Source organism: Bicyclus anynana, chromosome 16, assembly GCF_947172395.1.
Source record: "Bicyclus anynana chromosome 16, ilBicAnyn1.1, whole genome shotgun sequence".
In the NCBI taxonomy this organism is placed as follows: Eukaryota; Metazoa; Arthropoda; class Insecta; order Lepidoptera; family Nymphalidae; genus Bicyclus; species Bicyclus anynana.
In genome coordinates, this window is record NC_069098.1 from 1,334,796 (window position 1) to 1,357,121 (window position 22,326).

The 22,326-nt window shown below is 38.5% G+C and overlaps 2 protein-coding genes across 2 annotated transcripts; one reads left to right on the plus strand and one right to left on the minus strand.

The window, feature by feature from the left end:
• Window positions 1–211: 211 nt before the first annotated feature.
• On the plus strand, window positions 212–4,173 carry LOC112047556 (RUN domain-containing protein 1). The gene has a single exon (XM_024084695.2). The coding sequence runs from the start codon at window positions 388–390 to the stop codon at window positions 2,023–2,025; it is 1,638 nt and encodes a 545-aa protein (XP_023940463.2). The 5' UTR covers window positions 212–387; the 3' UTR covers window positions 2,026–4,173.
• Window positions 3,806–22,116, minus strand: LOC112047557 (fumarate hydratase, mitochondrial). Its single transcript, XM_052886152.1, has 10 exons — window positions 21,910–22,116; window positions 15,423–15,539; window positions 13,083–13,164; window positions 12,347–12,468; window positions 11,667–11,899; window positions 10,020–10,225; window positions 9,417–9,620; window positions 8,149–8,310; window positions 7,906–8,036; window positions 3,806–5,133 (listed from the first exon to the last, which is right to left on the minus strand). The coding sequence occupies exons 1-10, from the start codon at window positions 22,021–22,023 to the stop codon at window positions 5,002–5,004; spliced, it is 1,503 nt and encodes a 500-aa protein (XP_052742112.1). The 5' UTR covers window positions 22,024–22,116; the 3' UTR covers window positions 3,806–5,001.
• Window positions 22,117–22,326: the final 210 nt, after the last annotated feature.

Consider the following 22,326-nt stretch of genomic DNA (forward strand, 5'->3'; position numbering starts at 1 on the left):
ATCCGCAAGCTTACTGCTTGATTTTATGATAATAAATAAAATTATAAAAAACATATTTACATTATTTTTTTATAATTTGGTGTTTTTTGTATTACTGAGCTTTCTTACTTTATAAAAAAAGATCCCATTTTCATTTTCAGTCCCAACGAAACCAATAACGAATGATAAACTTAGCGTGTATCCGACCGTTTTGCCATGACGTCAACAGTGACGTCTTTCATAAGTTTCATTCAAGTTTCAGTTTTTCAGTATTTTCCTTATTTATAGCTGCTTTCAGTTGATTTTGTTATGAAATAAATCAATAAACATGACTCGATCCTAAGAAAAAGACGGTAAAAAGGTTGTTAGGCAGAAAATAGTGTTTCTTGTTGCGATATTTTCTTGGTAATGGACTCTACATTGTGTGATTATGAAGATGGTGAGATTCCGATATGGCAGGAGCCGAGATGCGAGCCTCTGGGGGCCCCGAAGGAGACCCTTTGTGACGAAGTACCTCCAGAACAAGTCTCAGGTGACAGAATACACGCATTGGAGGAAGAACAGGAGCTACTATCTTCATCTGTGTTTTCTTTGACATCACATTTAGCGCAAGTTGAATTTCGTTTGCGCCAGATTTTGAAGGCACCACCGGAGGAAAAGGATGCTATGTTACAGGCTTTGGAGGAGTTCACTTCTCGGGGAGTGGAATCTAGAGGTGACCCTCAGGGCAGCGCGGGAGAATCATCGTGTTCCGAATGCACAGAGTTAGAACGTAAGATCCGCAGTCAGAGAGCTAGGCAGGCCCATTTCATAGAGAGATTAAAAACCCAGTTGAAAGAGCTTGAACATTTTGCCTCGGGGACGTCATCTGAAGACGATGGGAAGCATAGATCGCTTATTTACCATTTGAGAAAAGAAATAGATCGTAGTTTAGAGGAAGGATGCCACCAACCATTGACTACAGAGGAGCTGCGCCATCAGATAGACTGTGCTGTACGACAGTATGCAGACAGACAGCTCTCCAAAGAGGAAATCATAAGTAAACTTCAAGCCCATATCAATGACATGCAGAAGTTCATTAAACTCATGAAAAATGAGGATATTAATAGTAATGTAAAACCTAAACCAAAAGAGCCCAAAAAGGCAGGAAAGTCAGAGACATTTGAGAAAAATTTTAATCGAAACAAAGTTAATGACGAACTCAAAGCAGAGACTATAAATTTAATGAGAAAAGCATCAACTTTAATTCAAATATTCACTGTATCTCAATTTGGTTGTTCTCCGAATCAGAGTAAAAAGTTTGAGAGGCAATCATCCACTATTGTTACACACTGGGGAAACTTGAGAGCTAAATTAGAAATGTCAGTTGAATCTGTACTACATTTGGTATCCAGAGAGAGATCCCATGCAGCCCCAGATAGTTACGACAGTGAATCGGAAGAAGGTGGGATTGTTATAAACGATGCTCCGCTCACAACAGCTGTGCGACGACACCTTGCAGTCAATTTGAGGGACTTACTTCAACATGGATTGGTGAGCCCTGAATCTACTTCCCTGGTACCCATTATTGGCTGTTTTCCTGTCAGAAAATCTTCTATGTCTCGTTCCTTACATATATGGGAATTGATTTTACGTTATTATGAACTTAACGATGGAGACAAGTTTAATTCAACCCCAGCAAGGAAGTTAAGCCAAAGTTTCAACTTGGATATTGTTGGGGGGACAGCAATAACAAATAAGCAGAGTTTGCTGAGTGCTATTGGGAGTATTGTGGCATCCCACACACCATATAAGAGGAGTTACGACGCACACTTCAAAGCCTTTGTTTGTGCAGCACTAAATGCACATAAGCTTGTTTTATGGTTGAATATTATGTTAAAATGTAGGTCATTAATTGATTCATATTATTCATCGACAAGTTATGTTGTTAACACTGGTTTCCAGGATACCCTACAGAGCTTAGATCGCTTGACTCCATATGATTTTGATTTACCTGTTGATCTAGCTGTGAAACAATTTCAAAATATCAAAGATGTATTTATGTAGTTTAAGAGTACACTTTTATACATAATCAATGAAATGCCTTCCACTGTAGCTATGCATTTATGATAGCCTTAAGATGTTATGTGTAAGGTAGCTGATCTAGTCAAAATATCTGAAAACACCGACTAATTTGTCACACTTTGTATATTGTTGTTAGATGTTAATGACCCAAATAAGTACAATTAAAATTAATAAACAGGAGCCAATCACTGATTTACTAGGTATTGTGAACATTTAAAATGTATCTTTAAAATATATCATTACTTTTTATAAGCAATTGTATAACCCTGCTTGTTTAAATTAGATCTTGAAATGTAAATTATAGCTTTTGCCTAAATTCTTTGAGTGCAAGAGCTCACTCACTTTTTGACACTGCTATCACTCATTCTCATATTTCATACAGATTATTTAACAAAAAAAAAAAGAAATTGCCATATGAGTGGGTACGACAATAGACCAACGGGGCAGGTATCTAACCACCACCCCTTGGTGATGAGTCCGACCCTCCTAAGTTAGTTCACAGAGTGAAAAAAATCATGCTGTGGTTGACTCTCTCATATCTTTTAGTACTTACATCTTGTCACCAAAGTAACTTATTCTGCTGGAACTAATCGTTATGTTTCAAATACGAGTGCACTTCCATATCTATATTTATAACAAAGTCCTCCACTGTGTCTGTCTGTACAGAATAGACTTGAAAACCAGCAAATAGATTAAGTTGTAGATAATTTTCATTAATATATAACGCAATTCATGAAGGGTTTGGTTTTTGTCAGTTTTGAGTAAATTTTTAATTATAAATGATCCACTTTCATCAAACGTCTCTGAGAACACTTGCACATAACTCACCTATAAAACAAAAGAAGAAAGAACTAAATTTATAAATTGCTTCATCAGTTTGAGAGCTATAGTGCCAAAGACAGACACGTCAAAATCACAACACCCCTCATTTTGCATAGGGGGGTTAAAAAATTATAATGAGGCTTAAGAAAACTATGACTAAAACCTAACCCCAACTGTTTGTAATATAAAGAAAGATAAATTCCCAAAGTAGACTGTTTAATCGATTCAGATTTGATATTTACCAAAGATTTAACCTGTATGTTATTTTACAAAATTTAGTATATTTAGTATAAGCAGTATATGTAATTAATGTTTGATTAGTCAATAGATTGTTAGGTTTTTTCTGTAAAGAGTGTTTCATGATTAACATCAAGTTGATTATTTCAAAATGTATTGTTCAGAAATATAAATATTTATTTATTTTCTTTTCACCCTATTAATTAGACATTGTCTTGCTTTATGTACTTAAGATTAAAATTGTAAAATCATTGTAGGTAGCCTTATTTTGAGTTTGTTTAAAACATGTTATAAAATGCTATACTTTATTATTTTGTACTAAAATACAAAGTAGTAGTCTACAAAGTAGAAATGAAACATCCAAATAACATTATAACTTATTTATTTCATAATTGAAATACAATACATTATATGTAAATGTAACTAAATAAACATTCCAAAATGATACATAACATGTACAAATAATATCACTGACAAAATATCTTGCATTCCTTGTCACTATTTTGTTTGCCTTAATACCAAAGATGTACCAAAATGTATTTTATTGATAAGAGAAATTAAATATATCGTAGTTAAACCAAAATGTACAGGAGTTTTTCATTTTTACAAAGTTTCATTGGCCAAAAACTTTGTAAAAGCCTAACATTTGTATGACCTTAAACAATCCCTATACATGCTAAAAGAACTGTTCATCATATTTCGATCCTAGTCCACGGATTAGTATCCATAGAATGTATGGAAAGTATTCAAAAAGTCTATGCAATTAATGCCTAGTATTTTAGTAGTACTCAACTAAAAAAAAAGTAGTTTGAACTAGGCATAAGTTTCACTATTACAGTACAACACTAAACTAGCAAGGTCCAGGTCTAAAATAATTAGGGTTAGTTTGTATTGTTAGGATGTAGTATTGACCAATTATATATTTACGTGGATAAAAACTCTGTTTTATCTGCTTTGGTTTTCACTAAATGCAAGATAACAAAAAAAAAAATACTGTAAAAATGTAAAAATCCCATAGAACTGGGATATTGGTGACAATAAAAATTTTCAAAATAATTTACAAGAACAAAACAAATACAATATACTTACAATTTAATAAATATTGTCTATTTAAGTAATACACAGAATACAATAGTTACATAGATCTCGTGCCAAGTTGTAAATCATCAAATCTCTGGAATCTCGGAACACTCAGCATACACCTTGCGGTTTTTTGGGATATAGCCAGACACTCATTAAATATAATCCAAAATTTTAACTATGACCAAATTATGTGAAGAAATTGTTTGTGGTGTAAATTAGGATTCAAGTTGTCAATAGCCCAAAGTCTGAAGACAAGTCTTTAATAAGTGTGGATATGGAGCGGAAACATAGGCACTGACGTTTAGACTTAATCATAAATTTGAAAGTCAATCAGCAAGCTATGGAGAGGTCTATGTTTGACCTAAAGGACAAAATCTGGAACGAGGCAATCCGTCGAACGATATTAATCAACATAGCCCAAAGAATACTGGATTAGCAAACTGAAGTGGCAGTAGTCAGGCCATATTTGTCGCAGAATTGAGCTACTGGGGCAGACATGGGGCAATAATTTGGGAGTGGAGACCACATACCAGCAAGTGCAGTGTAGGATGCTCTCCAGCCAGATGGTCCGAAGACATTAAGAAGGTAGTGGGAAGTGGCTGGATGAGGAAGATGGAGGATCGTGTATGGTGGAGCTCTCTCGGTGAGACTTATGTCCAGCAGTGGACAGATACAGGGTTATAATGAACTTGGGGAGTACAAATGATAAATCAACCGCTAAACTGAGTACACGTGTTTGTCAATATATAATAAAGAATGTCTACACAAAATGGCCGAAGTGTTGCTATTGTATTACAAAGGGTCTTCGTGACCAGTCTACTTGGGCCCCAGCATCTCTTCAGGCTTCACCCACTGGTCGAACTGCTCCGCGGTGAGGATGCCTAGCATGATGGCCGTGTCTTTGAGTGTGCCGCCTTCTTTGTGTGCTGTCTTCGCGATTTGCGCCGCCTGGAAACGGAAATATTTATACGTTTTAGGGATACTGATGTTCGCTTCTTTAGGCTAATTTACTAACTTTGACGTATGATATTAGTTAGATGACATATCTAAAATTCAGAATCTGTGTAACAAATGTCATCCAGTGCCTACTGACAACCCTTCGTTTTTTGCACCATGAGACTGAAAATGAAGTAAAGGAGATGGTCCACTCTTGTACCCCGTATCATTCAAATTTAAAAAATACAAGGATTTTATTAAAATTTATTAAATTGAATAAATGTAACTAAATAAAAAGAAATAAATAAAATGAAGGCGCAAATAGAGCAACTATGACATGAAAATTGACAGCGAACGTCAAATCGATTACTGCATTGAAAACGTCATCTATCCGCCATCATTACCCTTTTGATGTTGCATTTCTTGGGAGATAATGAATATTATTTCGAAAGAATTAAAATAAATTCGTAGATTTGTATAATCAAAACTAGTTAAATAAAATATTTTCTTTTATTATTTCTTTTATTATTTGTAACATTATTAGTATGTTTTTAATGAGCAACTGCTGATTTTGTTACTGGGTCTTCTTGGTACTTCTGCTGACGCACTGTTGAAATTTCAAAAGTTGACATCCATTGGCTGGTGATGATGACCACTGACCTTGTCGTATCCGATGTGCGGGTTGAGCGCGGTGACCAGCATGAGCGACTCGCGCATGATCTTGTTGATCTGCGCCACGTTCGCCTGGATGTATGATGACGATTGACATGACACAGACCTTGTCGTATCCGATGTGCGGGTTGAGCGCGGTGACCAGCATGAGCGACTCGCGCATGATCTTGTTGATCTGCGCCACGTTCGCCTGGATGTATGATGACGATTGACATGACACAGACCTTGTCGTATCCGATGTGCGGGTTGAGCGCGGTGACCAGCATGAGCGACTCGCGCATGATCTTGTTGATCTGCGCCACGTTCGCCTGGATGTATGATGACGATTGACATGACACAGACCTTGTCGTATCCGATGTGCGGGTTGAGCGCGGTGACCAGCATGAGCGACTCGCGCATGATCTTGTTGATCTGCGCCACGTTCGCCTGGATGTATGATGACGATTGACATGACACAGACCTTGTCGTATCCGATGTGCGGGTTGAGCGCGGTGACCAGCATGAGCGACTCGCGCATGATCTTGTTGATCTGCGCCACGTTCGCCTGGATGTATGATGACGATTGACATGACACAGACCTTGTCGTATCCGATGTGCGGGTTGAGCGCAGTGACCAGCATGAGCGACTCGCGCATGATCTTGTTGATCTGCGCCACGTTCGCCTGGATGTATGATGACGATTGACATGACACAGACCTTGTCGTATCCGATGTGCGGGTTGAGCGCGGTGACCAGCATGAGCGACTCGCGCATGATCTTGTTGATCTGCGCCACGTTCGCCTGGATGTATGATGACGATTGACATGACACAGACCTTGTCGTATCCGATGTGCGGGTTGAGCGCGGTGACCAGCATGAGCGACTCGCGCATGATCTTGTTGATCTGCGCCACGTTCGCCTGGATGTATGAAGACGATTGACATGACACAGACCTTGTCGTATCCGATGTGCGGGTTGAGCGCGGTGACCAGCATGAGCGACTCGCGCATGATCTTGTTGATCTGCGCCACGTTCGCCTGGATGTATGATGACGATTGACATGACACAGACCTTGTCGTATCCGATGTGCGGGTTGAGCGCGGTGACCAGCATGAGCGACTCGCGCATGATCTTGTTGATCTGCGCCACGTTCGCCTGGATGTATGATGACGATTGACATGACACAGACCTTGTCGTATCCGATGTGCGGGTTGAGCGCGGTGACCAGCATGAGCGACTCGCGCATGATCTTGTTGATCTGCGCCACGTTCGCCTGGATGTATGATGACGATTGACATGACACAGACCTTGTCGTATCCGATGTGCGGGTTGAGCGCGGTGACCAGCATGAGCGACTCGCGCATGATCTTGTTGATCTGCGCCACGTTCGCCTGGATGTATGATGACGATTGACATGACACAGACCTTGTCGTATCCGATGTGCGGGTTGAGCGCGGTGACCAGCATGAGCGACTCGCGCATGATCTTGTTGATCTGCGCCACGTTCGCCTGGATGTATGATGACGATTGACATGACACAGACCTTGTCGTATCCGATGTGCGGGTTGAGCGCGGTGACCAGCATGAGCGACTCGCGCATGATCTTGTTGATCTGCGCCACGTTCGCCTGGATGTATGATGACGATTGACATGACACAGACCTTGTTGTATCCGATGTGCGGGTTGAGCGCGGTGACCAGCATGAGCGACTCGCGCATGATCTTGTTGATCTGCGCCACGTTCGCCTGGATGTATGATGACGATTGACATGACACAGACCTTGTCGTATCCGATGTGCGGGTTGAGCGCGGTGACCAGCATGAGCGACTCGCGCATGATCTTGTTGATCTGCGCCACGTTCGCCTGGATGTATGATGACGATTGACATGACACAGACCTTGTCGTATCCGATGTGCGGGTTGAGCGCGGTGACCAGCATGAGCGACTCGCGCATGATCTTGTTGATCTGCGCCACGTTCGCCTGGATGTATGATGACGATTGACATGACACAGACCTTGTCGTATCCGATGTGCGGGTTGAGCGCGGTGACCAGCATGAGCGACTCGCGCATGATCTTGTTGATCTGCGCCACGTTCGCCTGGATGTATGATGACGATTGACATGACACAGACCTTGTCGTATCCGATGTGCGGGTTGAGCGCGGTGACCAGCATGAGCGACTCGCGCATGATCTTGTTGATCTGCGCCACGTTCGCCTGGATGCCCACCGCGCAGTTCTTGTTGAACGACTGGCACCCGTCGCCTGAAGATAATAAAACAAATGAATATAGAATTAAAATACGGCTTTCAATTGAATGTGTCGAACAAATCGAAATGGTCACCCATCGATGGGCACGTGGTCGCCCATCACCTACCGATGAGCCTGATGGAGCGCAGCACGTTGGCCACGATCATGGGCTTGAACACGTTGAGCTCGAAGTGGCCGTTGCTGCCGCCGATGGTGCACGCCACGTGGTTGCCCATCACTTGCGCCGCGATCATTGTGAGCGACTCGCACTGGGTTGGGTTCACTTTACCTAAAGACGGATAATTTTAGAATTTTAATCTATATATATAAAAATGAATTGCTGTTCGTTAGTCTCGCTAAAACTCGAGAACGGCTTAACGGATTTATCTTATCTTGGTCTTGAAATGTTCGTGGAGGTATAGGGAATGTTTAAAAGGTGAGAAAAAATCAAATAATTTCCGGGAAAACCTTAAAAACTGCACTTTTCTATTTCCCATACAAACGTTTAAGAGTCAAGCGTTAGGGGTAGGGTAGGGGTAGGGGAAGGGTAGGGGTAGAGGTATAGAAAGGTAGAGTAGGGATAGAGAATAAGCGCACTTATGTCAAAACGAAGCTTGACCGGGTCCGCTAGTCATCAACTAAATAAAAATAAGTCGGGTTTTCTTTCCTGACGCTATAACTCCAGAACGCACGAACCGATTTCCACGGTTTTGCATTCGTTGGAAAGGTCTCGGGCTCCGTGAGGTTTATAACAAAGAAAATTCAGGAAAAATTTCAACGTAGGGTAGGGGTAGGGTAGAGGTAGTTGAAAGTTTACATTGAGTTTCACGCGGACGAAGTCTCGGGCGTCCGTTAGTATTGTATGTATATTGTATATGGTTCCCCATCCGCACATATTCACCTGTATGCCTTTGTTTCGCATCACGACATACGAGTATATTCAGAAGAGACAAAGACAAATGTCGACCAATACCGGCGGATTCAAAATATTGTCCATCTTTCGTCGCATAGCAACAAAAGAGAGCGATATTTCCAATCAAAAGAAATGAATAGCTGACATTTAAACCAATGCTTCACGTCTTGGGTCATGACAAGAAGAATTGTTTAGACCAGTGAACTATCAAGATCCTATATTCTAGGTAACACATAAAGTACCAAAAGAAATGTCTTTGTAATATTAATGTGATGGGTGTGCTTGTTTCTTGTCGCAAATAGATTCAATGTTCAGAGTAATTTTGGACAATTTTAACCATAATTCTGAATCGGTATCAGTTAACAAGGCACCATTAAGTGAATCTTGTCGCAAACCCCATGCTGTAAAATGGCGAACCCTTAAGGGTTCGCGTACACCACATTGAAAAACCCTGTTCTAGAGTCACCATGCTATTCACTCACCAGGCATGATGGAGGAGCCGGGCTCGTTCTCCGGCAGCATGAGCTCGGCGAGCCCGCAGCGCGGCCCCGACGCCAGCAGCCGGATGTCGTTGGCGATCTTCATCAGCGACACGGCGATGGTGTTGAGCGCCCCGGACACCTCCACCATGGCGTCGTGGCACGCCAGCGCTTCGAACTTGTTGGGCGCCGTCTCGAATGGTATGCCTGGAAATTGGTATTAAATATTATCTATGTTAGGATAGTCAGTGAAGCAGAGTTGACATACCTCACCATATTGGATATTATTAAGTATACAAATGGAAGAGGGTCGAATAGTTTCCATTTGGGGAGTGGTTACCCGTCTGGTCTTCGCAGACTTTCCCTGAAGAAATATATTATATAGCATGTATAAGAAAAATGTATATTTATAGGGTAGTGCACGCACTCGATGTGCTGGCAGTGACGAGTGCACACTCACCGGTGAGAGTGGCGATCTCCTTGGCGCACTTCTCGGCGAAGCCCTTGCGCGTGTTGAGGCCGGTGCCGCCGAGCGCCAGGTAGTGCAGGCGCGGCAGGGTGGTGCACACGCGCTCGATATGCCGGCAGTGACGAGTACACACTCACCGGTGAGAGTGGCGATCTCCTTGGCGCACTTCTCGGCGAAGCCCTTGCGCGTGTTGAGGCCGGTGCCGACGGCGGTGCCGCCGAGCGCCAGGTAGTGCAGGCGCGGCAGGGTGGTGCACACGCGCTCGATGCCGTACGTCAGCTGCGTCGCGTACCCGCTGAACTCTTGCCCCAGCGTCAGAGGCACGGCGTCCATCAAGTGTGTTCTATGAACAAATGAGTGTGGCCATTTAAGTGAGTATTGGATAGAAGCAGGCGTTACTTTGCGGAAGTTCATCATGATTATATAATGATTTATTTATTTTGCTATCATCCGCGAAAAGTCGACGAACCCATGCGACAACGTCACCCAGGTCCGTGCAAAGTCTTTGCAATTGCACGTTGTAGAGTCAACATCTCCTGAGGATGCTCCGGTTTCGGGGTGAAACGTACGTAGAGAGTATTTTGCCGGACCTGGGTGACGTTGTCGCATGGGTTTGTCGACTTTTCGCGGATGATAGCAAAATAAATAAATCATTATATAATTTAAGTGAGTGACACTTTAGCTTTGTTACTTGTAGTGTTATGTCAACATGTTCTTCTGTGGAACTCCACATTGTTGAGGTTACGCAAAGATACTCAGAGCATATTTTGTTATGTACAACTTTGGTATGTCTTCGGAGATTTCAATTTTCGAGGGTATAACTTGTTTGATGGTCAGCTATGTGACTAAGTCTTTCTTTGTTGCCCATAGATAGCCACCAATCCTGGGATTCAAGATGTAAATCAATAGCAACATACACAACGATTCTGACGTGCACTCTTTAAAGACTTTCGTCTATATGCATTGAGGAATTTTGGGCGAAAGATGTCTCGAGCGAAGAATGAGGAGTTTCAAATGGATCACGCAGATACTCCAACCAGAGCTCGCTTTATCGCCTGCAAATTTATTCTGAGACATTTTAAAGTACATTGTTAGTAACAATGGCTTAAATTCACAGGTCATCACTGACATGTCAGTAAATCGTCTCTGTGCATAGTGCAAAGACTTTCATTATTAAGCACTGAGAAAATATGGATGTAAAGACGTTTTCCAAACGCTGCCTAGCTAAGTTAAATTAGGCGGTTCACCTATTTCTGGAAAGTAGACTATCATAACTTTGTCACGGCGATGATGGAAACGAGGTTGAGTTGAGTTTTGAAGTACCTTCCAAATCTGATGATTTTATGTCGAGTATCGGACCTATAGGTAACTGCCAGCATGCAAATCTTTTGTTTTCAGGCACTGAGGAATTTTGGATCAAAAAACTGTTAAAACCATCGCGAAAATGTTCAATTCTCGCAATTGGAACTATATTTGTCTTTCTATAGGATCATGATCATGATTAGATAAATCGAGTCGCAAAGCTAAAGTGGCACTGGACAGGCCACATAGTCCGAGGAACCGATGGACGTAGGGGTCCCAAGGTATAGAATAGCGACCACGCACCGGAAAGCGCAATGTTGGTCAACCTCCCACTAGGTGAACCAAGGATATAAAGCGGGTTGCCAGCGGCTCGAGACCGTTGTGCTTGGAGCTCAATGCAAGATGCCCAGTAGAGGACGTCTATCAGCTGATAATGATGATCCTATCGAATAGTGATAAGGATGAGTTACGTATTCAAATACCTGCCGATCTTGATGATCTTGTCAAACTCCTTGGCCTTGGCGTCCAGGGTGTCCCGCAGCGCCACCAGGCCGGGCATGAGCCGGTCGCGCAGCTCCATGCCCACGGCGATGTGCATGGCGGTGGGGTACGTGTCATTGGAGCTCTGGGACTTGTTCACGTGGTCGTTCGGGTGCACGGGGTCTTTGCTGCCAAGCTTGCCGCCCAGGATTTGGATGGCGCGGTTTGCTATTACCTAGAAGGAACAGTGTAAAAGATGAAATTAAAAATATCAATTTAAAAAATCATGGCATTGCTTCTACGATACCTGACATTGATATTTTTAATTTCAACTATATGCTATGTCATTTGTCTGCTGAAAATAGCTTTTGTTTGCTTCGATTGCTCGGTTCTGCTTTCAGATACATGACATAGTGATATTTTTAATGAAGACGCTGGCATGTATACTAACTCTTCTAAGTAAATGTTAATAAATAAACCACTTGACAAACTACACTTTTTAAGAGTATAAGTTTACTTATTACAGTTATTTGCCATACTCCGAAACAGCTTCCAATTTTGATGTGCATATACATTAGGTCACCTTTTTTTCATAACCCTGCCCTGACATTTCTGTTTATGATAATTTGCAAGCCTAAACCACGTTTGTCGGGTCAGCTAGTTATTAGTATAAAAAGTGTACCTCGTTAGTGTTCATGTTGGTCTGTGTGCCGGAGCCGGTCTGCCAGATGACCAGCGGGAAGTGGCCTTCTTTGTACAGCTTGCCAGAGATCACGTCATCGCAGGCCTGCATTATTGCGTCCGCTGGAAAAAAAATAATGTTACTAAATAAAAATACATTTATATAATAAAAAATGTGGAGAGTGCGTTTATGGTTTTAGCAACAAATGACTTATTGTTAAAAAGACGTGCTCCCCACATTTTTTGTCCACCAAAGGAATTGTGAAAACCGAATTCACGCTAACTCTGTGTCCATAGGTACTTTACAACAAAAAATACTTAATTAAGAGAATGTTGAAACCACTAATCATAATAAATTAAGTTAGTGATAATTGGACCTAACTTAATTTTAAATTTGCGACTTTTTTTAACCATTACCACTTTTTATATTCTAAAAAAATGGCACATAATTTAATCATATTCTTATTTCCAATTATTTACACTAACTAAAACCTTAAAAATTTATTATAAAAATAAAAGGAAATATAAAATTATATCTACAGACAGGCTTCGTAGACTTCATCCGAATCGATGTTCATTGGTATTTTATGGCAATACTGCCAGCCTTAATTATTTCTAAAGACTTTCTAAAAATAAACAATAATAAATGAATCATGACTATTCAAAATGAACAAAATGCTCTTGAAAATTTTGACTTTTTATTTAATATATTATTTACCAAGTTAATAAATATTTACCAAGTTTTTTGTCCAGCCCAAACTCTATGTTGACTTTCGCGGCAGCTTTCTTCAGTATACCCATGGCTATTACAACTGGATACTGGAAATGAACAGAAGAAAAGCTATACAAGACAACGCAATAAGTTTTCAGTTGTTCCTTTAAAGTTTATGTTGGGAATTCTTATAATAAGGTAAGTCTTTACAAATCGTATAAAATTTCTATAAAATATGTCCAGGACTAATGGTATCCATATTTTTTAATTTCTCGTATAATGGTAAATCGTTTGGTTCATCTAGGTGAGGGCTTAAATATCCTTAAATAGCCATCTCTTAATAGTCCAATCCCCGGCTATTAAAGCATTCTATGAATTAATTTTTAACTGGAAAGCTACTACAAGATTAATTTAATTGGTAGGTATGACAATATTTATTATAAAATCAGATCGAGATGGTATAGCGTTTTTCCATTATGATGGAAACAACTTCTGCTTCGTAATTCTAGCTAAATTCATGAGTGTCTAAAATTTTCTAAACTTTAAATTTTAACTGATCATTTTTGAAGAGGTTAAGTAATTTTTTGTCTAACGTAAGCGTATACTGTCTCGTTTATCTTGTAAGCGATGTACTTGTAAGCAGTATGGAATCAATAAACGGTGTAGCAGTCACATGATTGCAATTTATCATTCTGATCAGGACTTTTACCTACGGACTGTGTGTCAAGGTTTGCAAGTACATTATTTTAACCCTGCATTTAATCGTATGATACTTTATAGGCTAAGCAAATCTGTAAATACATTGAAACGTCCCAAAAATAACTTCAAATGAAGATGTAATGTAACTAAAGCCAAACTTGATGCGAGCTTAGCAACAAATAAACTAAAAATTTAGATAGAAAATTAATGTCGTTATTTTTTAATATAATGATATTGAAAGATATTAACTACCTATATCTAATTGTTCTAAGCTTATTATAATTATTCATTAACGAACAAATTAATTAAAATTTTAGATGTAAAATGAATTGACCCTGGGTTCAATCTCTGGCTGGGTCGATTGAGGTTTTCATAATTGACCCAGGTTTGGATGGTGGGAGGCTTCGGCCATGGCTAGTTACCACCCTACCGGCAAAGACGTACTGCAAGCGATTTAGCGTTCCGGTACCATGTCGTGTAGAAATCCAATGAGATGCGGATTTTCATCCTCCTAACAAGTTAGCCCGCTTCCATCTTAGATTGCATCATTCCTTTAAAATCGGATCTAAATTAAAAATAAATTATTTAAAAGACTTTCACGTGGATTTAGTTGCGGGAATCCGTTAGTAAATATATAAATATTAGAAAGACATAAGTAGATATAAAATCGTGTATCGCAGTAACAAACCTATAAATAAAGATAAAGAGTAGGAAAAACCGAATGCATGGGGGTTCTGTTTTACATTTCGAGGTAATTATACCGTACTCAAAACAAATCGCCTAATTAACTCCTCCTCGAGGCTATTTTAATGGCAATGCACGGAGAACAATGATTGTGTACATAATAATAGAATGATTGTGTATATAATTATGTAAATTATTATTACACGTCAGAAACTCATAATAATATGGTACCTACTTTTACGAGTATGCAGTTTATTTCTGTCGAAAAACTTTAACTTTTGTTTATTTTAGTTTGGAGAATATGTTTTTCAGTGAAATTATAGTAAAGACTTTGGGAGTTTTATGCGTCTAATATGCCTTTTTGGTTCAGCGGTTGGTTTATGTGGTTTCAAATCACGAGGTACTGAGGTTTCGATCCCCGGCTGGCGTGATTGAGGTTTTCTAGTCCAGGTCTAGCTGGTCGGAGGCCTTGGTTAGTTTGGTAACTACCGACAAAGACGTACCGCCAAGCGATTAGGTCTTGTAAATCCACCGCGCATACCACTGTCAGTGACTTTGGTTTTTCTGCGGATTCTGAATCCATCACGCAGAGATACTCCTAACATAGCTCGTTTAATCGCCCGCTGTGTGACTCTGAGCCTTCTTATGAGGCCCATAGTTAGCGACCAAGTCTCGGAACCATAGGTCATCACTAGCTCAACGATTTGGCACATAATTGGAAGAGCCGATGGACGTTGGGGTCCCAAAGTGCTGGAATGGCGACCCCGCACTAGTAAGCGCAGTGTTGGCCGACCCCCCACCAGGTGGACTGACGACATCAAGCGAGTCGCAGGGATTCGCTGGATGCAGGTGGCACAGTATCGTGATGTTTGGAAGTCCCTACAAAAGGCCTATATCCTGCAGTGGACGTCCATCGGCTGATATGATGATGATGATGATACCACTGCGTCACTTCAAAGAAGTAAGCCAAAGTGCTACGTACCGGCATCCGCTCCTCGATGCCGCCGATGGGGAAGTTCATGACGGAGCGCACGGTCTGCGCGCCATACAGCTTGTCGTCCGGCACGTCCAGCTCGCCGAATGTGTCTCGCTCTTTCCTCTGGAAAAATAAAAAAAAAATTAAAAACAGGCCAACTGCGAGTTGGATTCGCGCACGAAGGGTTATTTATCATTATGTATAAAAACGGCAATGATATCACGTTTGTTGTATAAGTCCCTTAAATATATTGTCGGAGACGGTTTGATATCAGAAGGATTTAAAGGGCAGAATACAATTATTGAATCGGATGTATCAATTTCCAACAAGAATGCTACCAATAATTTCTCGAGTGGCAGAGCGAGACTTTGAGTGAAGTCCCGGACTTGTGACCGATGGTTGTAGGGTTAAGGACCAGCCAAACCTGGCAAGATCCAAAGCAGCCCTGGACACCGGCCGCTCTAATATAGAACCCATAGAAACCATGTTATAAAGTCGAACACATTTTCTCCATCTACATATTCCTAACAGTATATTTTATTCTGTTTTTTAGTTTTTTTTTACTACAGCGGCAAGAGATAGGTATATTATAATATCAACTGTGAAAATTTCAACCCGGTCCCGGCCCCGTTTTACTCTTTTCGGGTTGAGTACAAACGCAAAAAATTATTAAATTTTTTAGAAAATATTGAGACTGAAATATTGGCACTGCCAAACTCAATACCCTTCCTTTGGCTTCGCCGTAGTTGGGTAAAAATGGTTGTTTGTGTAAAACGCCTAACATATTAAACAATGCGCGTTGCCAGTCACGCACTTGGCCGATTTTTCATACTTGAAATTGTTAAGCAATTAAAATTTAAATAAAAAAATGATATTAATGAGCACATTGCACCCATTAACGAGTACGTCTTATGTAATAAATCTCACGGCATCTGTATGTTCGCAATACTGTAGAGATTGGATTGTTATCTCGATTATTCTCCAGTGTATGTTTACACTCAGTAGGTATCATCATGTTTAATTATTTCGTCATGTGGTGTGACTACCGACTACAGAATAATAATTTCTTGTTTAATATTTAATGTCTTTGATTAAGAACTTGTTAAGAAGTAACTTATTTATATTTTTAGTCTCCGAAGCACAAGTTGTGACTACGTGATGTAAATAGTAATAATAATTAACGACAAACTTCTCATACAAAGCTTATTTTGAAGAGAATATACTTAGATGAAACTCGGATAAGACACGCAAGTAATTTCTGATGTAAACGTCGTCATTCTAATAAAATTATTTAATTAATATTGTAGAAATATTATTCAGTTTACTTACTCTTCATATTACTTTAAATCGTATATATAATCGTAATAGACCACAAACTGTTGTGAAAAACTCTTCCTCTACGAAGAAGGCCTAGGTAGGTACCTAGATCTACTTTGCTGCCAGACCCATTTTTTAAAGGTAATAATGTTAAATTTAAAATTCACTATCTACATAAAAATAACAGTGACTATAAATACACTTATTATCTATTGTACAGCGAATAAATATACAGGTCATACGGGCAGGCTAATGATTACACCCGCTTATTGTTAACAGCAGTAAAGTAATGGGTTCGAAATTGCGAAATGCTTTGTCGTAACAACGCCAAAACCTTTCATTTTTCGAAAATAAAAGCTATTTTCTTAAAGACATTAACCTTTTTTTTTTAAGTAAGTAGATACATTTTTTACTTGAACTTGAAAAAATACCGAAGTCATAATCAAACGAAAGGCATTCCGTATATACCTACACTGTATTGGATTCGTCGCTATCAACCCATATTCGGCTCACTGCTGAGCTCGAGTCTCCTCTCAGAATGAGAGGGCTTAGGCCAATGGTCCACCACGCTGGCCCAATCCGGATTGGCATACTTCACACACGCAGAGAATTAAGAAAATTCTCCGGTATGCAGGTTTCCTCACAATGTTTTCTCTCACCGTTTGAGATACGTGATATCTAATTTCTTAAAATGCACACAACTGAAAAGTTGGAGGTGCCTGCCCCGGACCGGATTCGAACCCACACCCTCCGGAATCGGAAGCAGGGGTCATATCCACTGGGCTATCATGGCTGTATTCGATTATTGCTAATAAAAAACAATAATTTTCTTTATAAAAATTAAATAACAAAATCTGATGAGTAATTTTCAATTCAGAAGAAAACATCGCAGCCTTACAAACATTAAAAATACAACACTTGTTGGAACAATGTTTACGATTCCAATTAGAAACCTTGCAAACAATACGTCAAATAAAAACGTCTAAAATGTTCTGTGTTCACCAATACAACTCTATACTTACCATTTTCACCGGCTTATCACCGCTATTCATACAAATGGTACACGCCATTTCGGAAGACACAAAAATAAACAAATAAAAACACAAACAAGAACAAAAATTTAACTGCACAACAATTTTTATTACAATTTATTGTCGTATCATAAGAATTTTGACAACTAACTGACAAATTAAACGAGACAGTCAACGTGGGTGACTGTGACAGCCAGTTTTATTCATACAAACTTGTTTTAAAATCTTTTATACAAAATACTTCGTAAAATATATCAATAAACTGGTTTGGCCACGTTTTGAGCAACGTGTCTAACGTCTGGAAGCCCCACTAAACAGTGAGAGTCTCAGAGAGACTCGCTGGGTATGGTTAGGTATATCAAGTAAGGCGACGTTCAGACTAAAAGGCAGTAATCGTGCGTTAACGCGTTGGATACTTGGCAAGCGGTAATGCGGGGGCGTTATCATGCCTTGGAAACTCTAGAAAAAATAGCACGGAATAGCAAAACAATCTTGTGATATTTATGTAGCGGACTTCTTCCGCGTGGATTTCAGTTTTTCACAAATCCAGAGTAAAATCTATTTCCATTCCAAATTTCAGTCAAATCGCTTCAGTAGCCACAGCGTAAAGGAGGAACGAACATACACACACAAACTTTTGCCTTTATAATACTAGTGTGATTAAATACAAACTTCTTTTGCAGCTTGCTTACGCTACGCTAAAACTTTACGTAATGCAGCCAGAAAAATAGGACCAAAGAGTTGTTATAACCTTTAAAAAGATAAAATTATAACAAAAATAAACGATTAGTAGATTGTTACATGAACAAAGGGCGTAGGAAAATATACGAGGCAGTTTATTTCCGAACTAGTGAGGGAGTAAAAGTAGATCAAATATGTTTTCTGATTTATAAGTAGTTCGACGTCAATTTTCGCACGTTAAAAACAGCCAATCATTGCGATTTTCTCAAAGGAAATAGTCTGCCACTATTCTTACGAGTTAAAAAAATTGCATATAAGCAATAGGATGTTAAATAGTAGGTATATGGTTACCTAGACCGCCTCGGCGCGCGACTTGAAAACGCGCGTTAGTTTTTTGTCATCTGAACGTAGCTTTAGTTTTAGCTATTTTATAAAGGTACGTATTACGGACGCGGTCGCATTGATAATGCGTATGTGAATTGGTTACTTTTGTGGTTAATATGCGTGATAACAGATGTTATCAATTTCACTGCTTTGTTTTGTTGTTTTTCTGTACAAGGAATAAATAATTATTAACTAATCAATAGGAGGTTTTGAAATACACACATGCCCACAATAAAAAAGATTGTTGAATTAGAAACTACTGACCCTATATACATACAACTTCATACAAAAAGGTTTGGGAATTATTAAATGCATATTATTCAAGGATTGTTTTAGTACCTAATAATTTAAGTTTTTTACATAAATAAATTAATTAATTGATTAAACAAATAAAAAACCCGACTGCATAAAATAAAAAAACAAGCTCAGTCCAGAAGTGTAAACATCAATTAAAAAATTTTCGTCTACATTATATAATGGGTCCCGACAGTTTTCTTATTGCTTTCTACACTTCTGGACTGAGCTTGTATTTTTTCTTTTTGGTTTTTTTAAATTTTATGCAGTCGGGTCTTTTATTTGTTTAATTTATTTCACAATTTTTGTTTAAGAAAGATGGTGAATTTTGGATTTATTTGTTACGTTTGTTACATGTTACAAAGTACGATAATGTATACCTACGTACAACCGAGGTTAAGTAAATATTCAAAAAATTCTACGGAACCCTCGGTGGGCGAATCCGACTCGTACTTGTCCGATTTTTATAAACAATATATTTAATTTAGTCTATTTTAGGTCTTTCATAACTGGCCAACACAAACCTGCTCGCGCCCATAGTCATCCGCCTCGCGTATTTTGTATAGACATTTTATAAATAACGTTTTTTCAATTGTAGTTTTTTTAACATGGTCATGATATACCATCTTAAAATCCTCACAAAAAGCCCTTGAATTTGATACCCATATTGCAATATTCGAAAAAAACTTTTTTTTTCAACTCGTGTCTTTAATTTTATTTTTTTTCTCAGTTGTCTTGTTGGTTTTTTTTATAATTTGACCTACCTAAGAACACTTCTTAATTACATAAATCCGTTCAGCGATTTGGAAGATACGAGGTATTGAAGAATATTACATACATACAAGATACGCGCAAAAAACATTATTTTTATACTATAGCAAAAAATATTATGCTGCTTTAAAATTTTTTGTATCCAGAGCTGTATGTGTACAAAGTACTATAACTGTAAAAGTCATGTTATCTAACTGACTTGTTATGACAAGTTAATAATAATATTTAAATTTACAATTTCTTTATATTATTGCATGTGAACAATGTTGCAACATTGTTCACATTTGTTTTGAAATTGAAGAAACCATTGAAAAAACCAAAGAAAACACTCACAAATAACGTGACTTGGCAATGGTAAAATTTTCAAAATTGGTTAAGTGGATCCATAAAACACCACAAACTGTACCTCTTTTTATTATTTGTACAGATTTATTACAGTACCTGCTTAAACAGTGCTGCAATGTCACCACAACATGATTGCTATCTTCTTTAATCCAGTAGTAATATGGGGATAAAACATCTCACACATATCTATTGGTAATGGAATTTTTAAAATTAGTTTACAAGATCCAGAGACCATACCCAATGGTATAGTAGGGACAATACCAGAAACTTTACCTATTTGTAATATTTATATAGAAGTATAGACATACAAAACACATGTCTCGGCATGGGCGTAGCCAGAATTCCGAATTCAAAATAAATATTTTTTTTTCACAGATAATTTTTCAAAATAAAAAAAGGAAAAATCATTTAAATGGATGGTCATCGTAGACCTTAACTACATTTTGACTTGGCGCAGGGTATGTTCCATGTGGCGTTTCAAACTTGGGTATGCCCTCTGATTTATTTTTTAATTTTCTGCATGATTTCAGTCTCTACTTTCATTTGCAAAATTTTACTAGTGATCTCTTTTAGGGGAGCTGCCCCTCCCTGCACGTACCTCGGTTCATGTGTCTTGGTAAAATTAATTGCGACACTTTGATGTGTCAGACAAATTGATTCAAGGAATAAAACCAATAAACAATTTATGTCAGGTAAATAGAACAATGAATATGAGGAAGAACACAGAAGACCATGCAATGAATTAAGAATTGCAGAATGACTGGTTAGTAGTAGATACATAGGTGAGTTCTGCATTCCTGTAGCACTGAATGCACCTTTATAATGCATTTTGCTGAGCTATAGAGTCATTTTGCCATATTGAAAATGCTATCTTTCAGAATATTATGTATAAGTTTCATAATATTATACTTATTTACTTAGTCTAGGTTTCTACATAATTGATAAGTTCTTTGATGATAAAGATGCTTGGAGGCCATTGGATCAGCTTCTACCATCACATAGGAAGTAAAACTAAAAGAAATTTGAATGTTATTAATATTTTACTATGATATCTTTTTTAAAAGAGCAACTCTTGAATTTCTTGTCGGCTCTTCTCAGCAGAACCTGTGCACCTGTGAAACTGAATCTTCTGAACCGGTGGTAATTATATAAGAACCAGAGTATTTACAAATTAGTCAAACTTAATGTTTCAAAAGTGCTTGTAAACTGAGCCTACTTGAAATAAATTTATTTTAAACTGTAACTGTTTCTAGATAAGTAATAATAGTTGTACAGCCAAAACCATTGGTTTCCCCAAAGAGGTTGCAACAAGAAAATTATCTCTGGGATTGCACACCTCATGATTATGGAGGATGGATTACCTCATTATTATATTTACGACTTAGTAAGATATTTTATTTTAATAATTTGGAAGTTTTTGTTTAGATTTAGTTTTTTTTTTAATTAAGAATCTATTTATCAAGCGATAATATGTAGATACGATTAGCCGGCATTTCAAAGATGCACTGTATAATAAAAATTATACAGTAACCTCATACCTATACTGAATAATACGGTTAAGCAATTAAATATTTTTGGTAACTACTATTATCAGGTGCTCACTGTGAAAGGTTTGTGTGTCATTTGAAAGGTTTGTTTCCCTAAAAAATAAATTCGGTTATGCAACTTACCTTTGTGACATTTGTGGTAGAAAAACTGCTCTTGTTGATGAGCCCAACAACGAAGCGGTAGTTTTTGGAAGAACTGATTAACGCAGAGGAAATTTTAAACATGGTTGTGGCCATGATTAAATTATCGTTAATATTGTAAATAAATAAAATAAATTAAATTAATTCAATACAATCTGACATTTACAGTTTGACATCCCAGGTTTGACATTGACACTGACAGACTTAAAGATTTTCATAGAGCTTCGGTTCATTTGTAGTTTATGGTCTTTGATTGTAGTTTGTGGTATATTTTAGAAACGATCAAAATAATCATTAAAAAGAGACTTTTTAAATTTTTCCATAATTAATTTTCACTAATGTGAAAGTGATAAACATTCTTGATAATTTTTTTTAATCTCATTAATACCTTTCAAGCTT

Bases quoted from the DNA above. Each gene is read 5' to 3' on its own strand.
- LOC112047556 (XM_024084695.2), top strand. From the start codon at position 388: ATGGACTCTACATTGTGTGATTATGAAGATGGTGAGATTCCGATATGG.
- LOC112047557 (XM_052886152.1), bottom strand. From the start codon at position 22,023: ATGGCCACAACCATGTTTAAAATTTCCTCTGCGTTAATCAGTTCTTCC. The intron at 9,621-10,019 runs GTGAGTGTGTAC...ACCAATTTCCAG, and splicing joins GGAGATCGCCACTCTCACCG to GCATACCATTCGAGACGGCG. The intron at 8,311-9,416 runs GTGAGTGAATAG...ATCCGTCTTTAG, and splicing joins CGGCTCCTCCATCATGCCTG to GTAAAGTGAACCCAACCCAG.